Source organism: Mchenga conophoros, linkage group LG11 (genome assembly GCF_057382185.1).
Source record: "Mchenga conophoros isolate Kocher_MC1m ecotype Shallow Benthic linkage group LG11, M_conophoros_male_GT1.1, whole genome shotgun sequence".
NCBI classification, from domain to species: domain Eukaryota; kingdom Metazoa; phylum Chordata; class Actinopteri; order Cichliformes; family Cichlidae; genus Mchenga; species Mchenga conophoros.
Genome location: NC_140536.1, coordinates 14,064,348 through 14,072,996, shown reverse-complemented (window position 1 = coordinate 14,072,996; position 8,649 = coordinate 14,064,348). Strand labels below are relative to the sequence as shown.

Below are 8,649 nucleotides of genomic sequence, written 5' to 3'. Positions count from 1 at the left end.
TAGCGGCCGCCATTGCTGGAAACTGGAGTTTGGCTGGGCCGCGCTATGAATTCTGGGATATGGTAGTAATTTGGACAGCCTTATAATCGCAGTATAATCGCAGCCTTTGCGGTTAGAAAATTGCACTTGATCATGTCGCGATATTATCGCAAATGCGATATATCGTTCAGCCCTATTTGACACTGCTGGCGGTGAACAGCTACACAATGAACAGACCATTTGAAATGGATGAGAAAGTGGGGTAATCAGAGGCACAGCTTACCTGAGTAAACTTTCTTCTTTGGGAGAAGCTGTAAGGAAAGTCAGGCCTGTTTTTTCTGATTCATCCATTGTATTTGTTTGTCATTGGCACAGCAGTGACTGAGGACATTTTACAGTGACATTGCATGTCAGGATATTAAATAGAAACATTTTCCAGTGGAAGAGACTAAAGCAGAGTGCTGACATTCACTTCACAAGGAGCAGTCTGAATATCCAAATTGGGAACACCATAACCTAGATTTGTTGTTGTGGGAACACATAGACTCTCTGACTTATGTATGCAGAGTCATTCACACATGGGGACACGTTCAGCACTTTCATCAAAGTGTCATTAGATACAGATTCTAACCTTTTGTGATATGCAAAAATTGAATGAAATATTTAAAGAAGAAAGAGGTTAATGTGGCCTCTCTGGGTGTTTATCCAGGAGGGCAGAGAGGCAGCACTTCTGCTCTTTTTCACGTGGCCAAGCTTCTGTTGAGAGAAGCTTTCCAATTTATGCAGATGCATAGGTGGGAAAGAAGAAAACACACAAATCGCACAAAGCACTCTCATGAGAGCATGATGGATAGGTGGATGTACTGAACCACTCATGAAGAATGACACACAAAGCACGTCCCATGATTCCACTTTTTGCCAACACTGAAAAAGGCTTTGCCTTCTTCATCTCAACGGCTGCTTAAAGTGAACAAAATAAATTTACATTATAGGGTTTGAGTAGCAGACACTACTACAATTTGAAGGAGGTCTTCTTGAAGACAGCTGGTAAGGAGTCATTAGGGAAACACCATCTCCAAATTACACAGCAATCGAAGGAATGGCACAACAGCTCTCCAAAAATGATGGAGAGACAGGTAGATGCGGAGTGGAGAGAGCCGCTCTGGATGTAATCACCAGACGAATTTGCTGTCCTTGACAGACAGACAGAGCATATGCCCAAAACATATACTTGATATTTATGAACTTACTGAAGCATGTCGGACTGTGCTCTGATATTAAATCAATGGAAAATATTACCATTTATAATAATACCTTTTACTTAGTAATGTGCGCTTTCAAAGGTCAATGTCAGCGTACAACAAAGATCTTTTGTTGCAGAATCCAAGAACAAATTATCTTAGCGTGAAACTTTACATTAGCTGGTGGCTTCAAGGTGCCAAGCCGGTTTCTACTTGATAAAGTAAAAGGTGTGGGCAGAAGGGAAAATCACACCTGCCCACAGCTTACATTTAAAAGAAAATTTAAAACTAAACACAGAGCCGGAGGGAGCTCACCGCTATGATGGACTGCTGCTGTTTACAGATGTGCTCACAATGGAAATTATTGTAATTAAGTTCAGATTACTGGTGATTTGCGCATTTTTAAATTGAAGGGAAACCTCAAATCGCTGTAATCACCCTGTCCCTCTGTGATTATTTTTCATGCTCGCTTCCATTTGATTTACGAGCTTGAAAACTATTATTGTAGGTGTGGGTGTATAGAATAATGTAACAGTGTGAAAAAAGATTTCTCATGGTGTCATTTGAATCTGTATAGCCAAATAAATATTATTATCAACAGTCAAAATCATGGCCATTGAAACTCCGTCTGACTCAAAAGGAGTCCTGTGATGCGTTTAAAGTATGATGGCAGAGGCTGAGGAGCTGTGCTTGTCACTCAAGTGTCACCTGTAACAAGTGCTTCAAATTATCTTTACCTCTGAACCCGTTGGCATTTAGCGAAGTATGCTCTCATCCAGAGGATTTTACTTGTGTTCCCGTGAGTCGCTGCACAAAACTACTGGAGAAGGTTTGACTTTGCAGAATGAACTCTGTTCTCCATGAAAGATTCATGCAGAGAAAGAAAAACATAAGTTTTGGACTGACAAAGAAATAAAATCAGCTTACACACACACCCTCAGAATTGGTTATGTTGCATCATCTGTCCTCGAGGGTTTTTTCCCCCCCCAGGTCTTCATTTTTTCCTTCAACATGTAAATCTTAAATGAACTAAGAGTGGTGACTAGGGCTGGGTATCGTCACTGATTTCTAGAATCGATTCAATTCCGATTCACAAGGTCCCAAATCGATTCGATCCACGATTTGATTTAATTCGATTCGATTCGATTTAAATCTGGGAAATTTTGACAGTCAGAAGTATAATTCAGATCAGAACATTTACATATTTTTGTATCTATAAAAAGGAAGCTGACACTCGCAAGACTTTATCCAAGGTGTGAGCATCACAGCAGATGCCTTTGTGTCAAAGTAGCTGAAGATAAAACACAGAAAAACATGAAGGTGATTTTCCTGGCCTGGGATTTTATAAAAATATTCTGCAGTACATCAAAAACGAAAGAAAACCATTAATTAATGAACATTACCTCTGACGTTACAGCGGTTTTATTAGACACACGGCTAAGCATTTTGCATTTTGAATAATATTAAAAAGTTTAAATTTGTTCAGTATTGAACAGCAGAAATGAGGTTTTCTTTTCGGAAGAATGTAAAAGGGAAAAAAACAGCGGCCGACAGCCTGTAAACAGCGGTAGACTTGTGCATAACAAGCAAGCGAATAATGAAGAAAGCAAAACTGTTCGAGAGAGAGAGGGGGGGAGGGAGAGAGAGAGAGCTGCGCATCGCAATGGAAGCAAAACAGTAAAAGAGTGAATTCATGACGATGTTTATGTGAAGCGTTTGGATCTTCTTTAGCTGCTGGTTCGGTCAATATTGTTTGGAGAGAGATCAAACTAACAGCTTTAGAATCAGTGCATAAAGGGCGTGAACACAAAGCGCGGACCCGCCGAAACATCAGGATCAGCGAGCTGTCGGCTTTCAGCCCCGACTGTGAGAAAGGCGACATCTAACTGATTCTGATCCGCGGGTCGCGCTGTGTGTTTAAGTCTATGTGCAGAATCCCTGTACCTGCTCTCATTTACTGTTTGGTGGTTCTTGAAATTTTGTGAGATGTCACCAGAGATTCTGGCATTTCGGACAAAATAAATTTATATTAAAAAATCGATTCAGGATTTTAATGAATCGATTTTACGTTATCCAAGCCAGAATCGATTTTAATCGATGAATCGATTATAAAAACCCACCCCTAGTGGTGACTGATGTCAAGGAACAAAAATCAAAAAGGGAGCGATATTCTCTCACTCTGCTGATATACTGCAGTCATTAGTGTGAAAGTTCAAAGCAGAGCTCTTTGCCGCCTACACCAAAACCCCAGCTCTGTCCAATACACCTGGACTGATGCTTAGTGGATCTCTATTATCCTGAGTATCTATTTCCCTGAGGAGCTATTACACTCGTTAGCCTTATCTTATCTTTAAACAAGGGGAACTAAGCAGTGCTCCCTCTAGCACTATTCAGCCTGAGAGAAGGAAACTTCGGCTCTGTGCTAAAGCGACTTCAGTCACCGGAGACGAGGCTGGTGTCAGTAAGCCTCAGGCACCTGGCTCAACTGGCCTGCTGCGGTGAGAGAAAAGTGATGACTTTCAGTACAGCAGATTGGGGCTGACTCATAATGGGCAGCGCACTGGAAGGATTACAGGGGAACACAGGGCTTAGCCACATCTTTCTCTGGGGATAATGAAATTCATCCACCTACCAGCTTAATTACCACTCACTCCACGCCACTGAAGTCACTCTTCATATCATATAGTAGCGGTCCACTATATCGTGTGTCTGTTATGTCCTAGAGTATGTGCATATGTCATTTTACTACTAACATCCTTCATTCTGTTCATTTAATGCTTCTTAAATAAGCAGCATTTTCTGTAAAGTTGATCAGAATAATTTCAGTGAATCTTCAAACTGTGGGTTGTTTTTCAAACCCATAAAAAGAGAGAAATTCCACCAAGCACAAGGTGACATTACTGAGGTAGTGTCGAAAAAGTTTATTTTTATGAGTTACACCTGTTCAGTTGCTTATGATTGCAAAAATCTTATTAACCAAGACAATAACTCAATGCACTGCTCAACCTGCTGAAGTTCAAACTGAGCATCAGAATACGATCTTATCTAAGTGACTTTGAATGTGGCATGGTTGTTAGTACCAGACAGGCTGCTCTGAGTGTTTCAGAAACTGCAGCTCTACTGGGATTTTCCCACACAACCTTCCCTACAGTTTACAGAGAGTGGGCTGAAAAATAGAAATTATCCAGTGAGCAGCAGTTCTCTGCGGGTGAAAAACCCTTGTTGATGCCAGAGGTCAGAGGAGCATGGCCAGAGTGCTTGAAACTGAAAGTAAGGCAACACTAATTTGGTTGTAGTAACTTGTTACAAAAATGAAGAGCATCTCTGACTGCACAACAGGTCGAATCTTGAGGCAGATGGTCAACAGGTGCAGAAGACCACATTGGTTCTATCTAAGAACCAAAAAAATGAGGCTGCAAACTGAGGCTCATCAAAATTGGGCAAAAGAAGACTGGAAAAATCTTGTCTGGTCTCATGACTTTCAATTTCTTCTGAAACATTTCAATCAGAATTTGAAATAAAGCACATGAATGCATGCATGTCTTGTATCAACAGTTCGAGCTGGCGGTATTCAATTCAGTTTGATTTATATAGCACCAAATCACAACAACAGATTGCCTCAAGGCGCTTTATATTATAAACTATAATAATGCAAAGAAAACAGAGAAAACCCCAACAATGATCACTCTCCTTATGAGCAAGTGCTTTGGCGACAGTGGGAAAGAAAAACTTCCTTTTAACAGGAAGAAACCTACAGCAGAAACAGGCTCAGGGAGGCCCAGGCATCTGCTGTGACCGGTTGGGGATGGTAGTGATGTACAGGTGTGAGGGATATTTTTTGGGCACTCTTTTAGACTGCCCAATACAAACTGGGCATCATTCAAATGCTCAATGTTGACTCTGTTCATTTGACCATTTCAGTTTTGTAGTACTTGTGACTACTGATCAATGGTCATGGTAATCTGGATGAAACTGTGCTCAGAGCTTGTTGTCAGACAGTGATAGCAATTTCAGTTGTTGTGCGATGTTCTGTTTCTCAGGCTGGGGTAGCCTGCCATCAGCTGAGATTCAAGTCACTTGGATGATTGTCCTGCTGAAAACATTGAGTCCAGATGAACAGAATCAATTTTTGTGTGATTTCTTTACCTGAATTATGTATTTCAAGCTGGCTTTTTGAACATGACAATGAGTTCACTGTACTATGTAATATGGCCTCTACTCTGTCATCAGATCTCAGCCCAGTGGAGTGCTTTTGGGGTTTGGTGGAACAGACGATTCATCATCATGAATGTGCAGCTGACAAATCTGCAGGAATTGTGTGATCATGTCATGGATCAAAATCTCTGAGGAATGTTTCCAGAACCTCATTGAATCTATGCCATGAAGAATTAAGTCAATTCTGAAAATAAACGGTGGTCAAGGTGTATCTGAATTGTATATGTCAGTAAAGTACTCGCCATGCCTGCTAAATTGATTTTGATTGTAAACTCAAAGAAGACACCCTTAAACGTGCAGCAATTACCTTTTTTTTTCATTTGAGCAATAACAATAACAATAACAATAACTATAAAGACACATCTCCTGGATGCACTGGTACGCATCTTCAGTGATGTATCCTAGGGTCATCAGGTGTTTCGGGTCTCACAACATCATACACCCTCGCCCAGGCGACCCAGCCGGGGGTGATCAGGCCCCGACTTGCGTACCAGTAGCTACCCACGGATCAGCCCTCTTAATCCACAGCCACCTTGTGGCTTTCTCTGCCGCTTCACTCACAGCCTGGATGGCCCTCTTCTTGGCTGCCCCAGCCACGCCCAGCCGGCCTAGAACTTTGCAGAGTGATCGTCCTGCAAAGCCCCTACAACCCACTTCTATGGGCTCATAGAAAGTCTTCCAGCCCCTTCCCCTGCACTCTTGCACTAGTTCCTGGTACTTTCCTCGTTTCCTTTCATTAGCCTCCTCAATCCGCTCTTCCCAGGGCACTGTGAGTTCCAGCATGATCAGCTGTTTTGAGGCCTCGGAAATAATTATCAAGTCTGGCCGGAGTGATGTTTCTGCAATGTTCTGAGGAAACTTTAGTTGTTTACCCAGGTCAGCCTGTAGCTGCCAATCAGAGGCTGTGTTGAGAAGGCCAGTTGTCAAATGTGAGCGCCCCTGGGGTTTCTCTCCAGCCTTAATAAAAGAGATTGCCTTCCTCGGAGCATGATGATGCTTGCTGATGCTGATTGCTGAGGCAATCTTTTCAGCAACTACTCTGAGCACCTGGTCGTGCCGCCAACGATACCGACCATCGGCCAGGGCCCTTGGGCAGCTGCTAAGGAGGTGTTCTAGGGTCCCTCTTCCAGAGCACAGGGGACAGGCAGGTGTCTCGCTCTTTCCCCACAAATGGAGGTTTGCTGGGCTTGGCAGAGTGTCGTATACTGCCTGCACTAGGAATCGGATCCGGTGGAAGTCTGCCTGCATGATGTTTGCCCAGGTGACCTTGCGCTGCAAGGTGCTCTCCCACCTTGTCCATGCTCCCTGCCGCTTAAGGCCTACAGCTCTGCTTACTCGCTCCTCCTCCACACCTGCTCGGACCTCTTCCTGGAGTAGCTGGTGTCTCTCCTTTCCCTGTGCCCTGCTGACCTGGGCCTTTGGGATGTACCCCAAGCCTGCTCCCCCTGTTGCTAAGACCCCCATTAGTGTTTTCTGCCTTAGGCGTGACTCCGCCACCTCAACTGCCTTCTCAGCCTTCCACTTTCTTCCTGTCCTTACCTCAATGCCTGCTGATGCCACCTTGCAGTCTTTAGAATCTCTGTACTGTAGGGCTTCTCGTGTGCGAGCCACCTTGAACTCTTCTTTGAGACCACTGAAGGGTAACTGCACGCTGTTGCTTGTCCCATACAAGGCAGCGCTGGTGAGACTGCGGGGAAGTCCCAGCCACTTACGAAGAAAGCCACTGATCTTTCTTTCAAGGGATTCCACAGTAGTTATTGGAACTGTATAGACAAGCAAGGGCCACAGGATTCGGGGCAGGATGGAATGCTGGTAGATCCAGGCTTTAAATCTTCCAGGCAAGCCGGACTTATCCACCTTAATAAGCCACGCTCCCAGCTCCTCATTTGCCTTCTGGATAGCAGTAGAGTCTTTCAGGCTGGAGTCAAAGAGTTTCCCCAAGCTCTTAACTGGTTGTTCCGTTATGGATGGAATAATGGTTCCTGAAATTGAGAACCGGAACTTGTCCGTCACCTTGCCCTTCTTCAGTACCATCGATCTTGACTTGGAAGGTTTAAAACTCATCCTTGCCCATGAGATGAGTCTCTCAAGACCTTGCAAGATCCACCTACACCCGGGAACTGATGATGTTGTAATGGTGAGGTCATCCATATAGGCTCTGATAGGGGGCTGACGAACACCTGACCTTGTTAACGGCCCTCTGCACTCCACCTCCGCAGCCTTTACCACCATGTTCATTGCCAGGGCAAAGAGCGTAACTGAGATGGTACAGCCTGTTATTATACCTTTTTGGAGTCGGTGCCAGTCTGAAGTAACTGCCCTAGAAGTGACCCTAAGCCTGAAATTGGCGTAATAGTCCAGGATTAGGTCCTTGATCTTGCTGGGGACGTGGTGGAGGTGCAAAGCATGCTCAACCAGTTTGTGTGGGATCGACCCATACGCATTAGTTAGGTCCAGCCACAATACAGCTAGGTCGCCTCTGTTCTCATGTGCTTCTCTTATAAGGTGTGTAACTACACCAGTGTGCTCTAGGCAACCAGGAACTCCTGGGATTCCCCCCTTCTGAACTGATGGATCAATGTAATTGTTTCTAAGGAGAAACTCGGTCAATCTCCGGGAGACAACGCTAAAAAACACCTTCCCCTCCACGCTCAATAGCGAGATACTCCGAAACTGGTTTATGTTTTTCGAATCCTCCTCTTTGGGAATCCAGACTCCCTCTGCGCACCTCCACTGATCAGCAACTCTCCCTCTCCGCCATATCACCTTTAAGATAAACAGCACTGACATATTTTCACTTTTTCCAAATGTGTAAGCAAACAGTTGCCTATTTACACATCTAGCAGACAGGCTGTAGCAGCATCAGCATTTACACTCCAACTCAAATGTTTCATGCAAATTAGAAATGTCTTTTCAGTAATTTTGAAAGAAATGCACATTTGGAAAAAGTAATTAATTTGTCTGAAACATTATAAATGGCAATTAATCCAATCATCACTCATTATTGATTTTTAATGGAATAGGGAACAGAGGCCCATTCCAGTGCTTCCATCGCACACTGCATTACCTAATGCAAGTTTATCATGTTAAAGGCTAATTAAGCAACTGAATAAATTCTTTCCAAAATGATTTTAGCACAATGGAAAGCATTTGTGCTGAATGTAGAAGAAACACATTTGGCCAGTTGAGCATCTGGATCGTCAACCTTTGTGGC

The 8,649-nt window shown here is 43.6% G+C and overlaps 1 protein-coding gene across 1 annotated transcript; it reads right to left on the bottom strand.

The window, feature by feature from the left end:
• Window positions 1-5,813: 5,813 nt before the first annotated feature.
• LOC146563763 (uncharacterized) lies at window positions 5,814-8,225 on the bottom strand. Its single transcript, XM_085291110.1, has one exon. The coding sequence runs from the start codon at window positions 8,223-8,225 to the stop codon at window positions 5,907-5,909; it is 2,319 nt and encodes a 772-aa protein (XP_085147236.1). The 3' UTR covers window positions 5,814-5,906.
• Window positions 8,226-8,649: the final 424 nt, after the last annotated feature.

What these genes read in the sequence shown, in the direction of transcription:
- LOC146563763 (XM_085291110.1), bottom strand. Translation starts at nt 8,225, where the DNA reads ATGTCAGTGCTGTTTATCTTAAAGGTGATATGGCGGAGAGGGAGAGTT.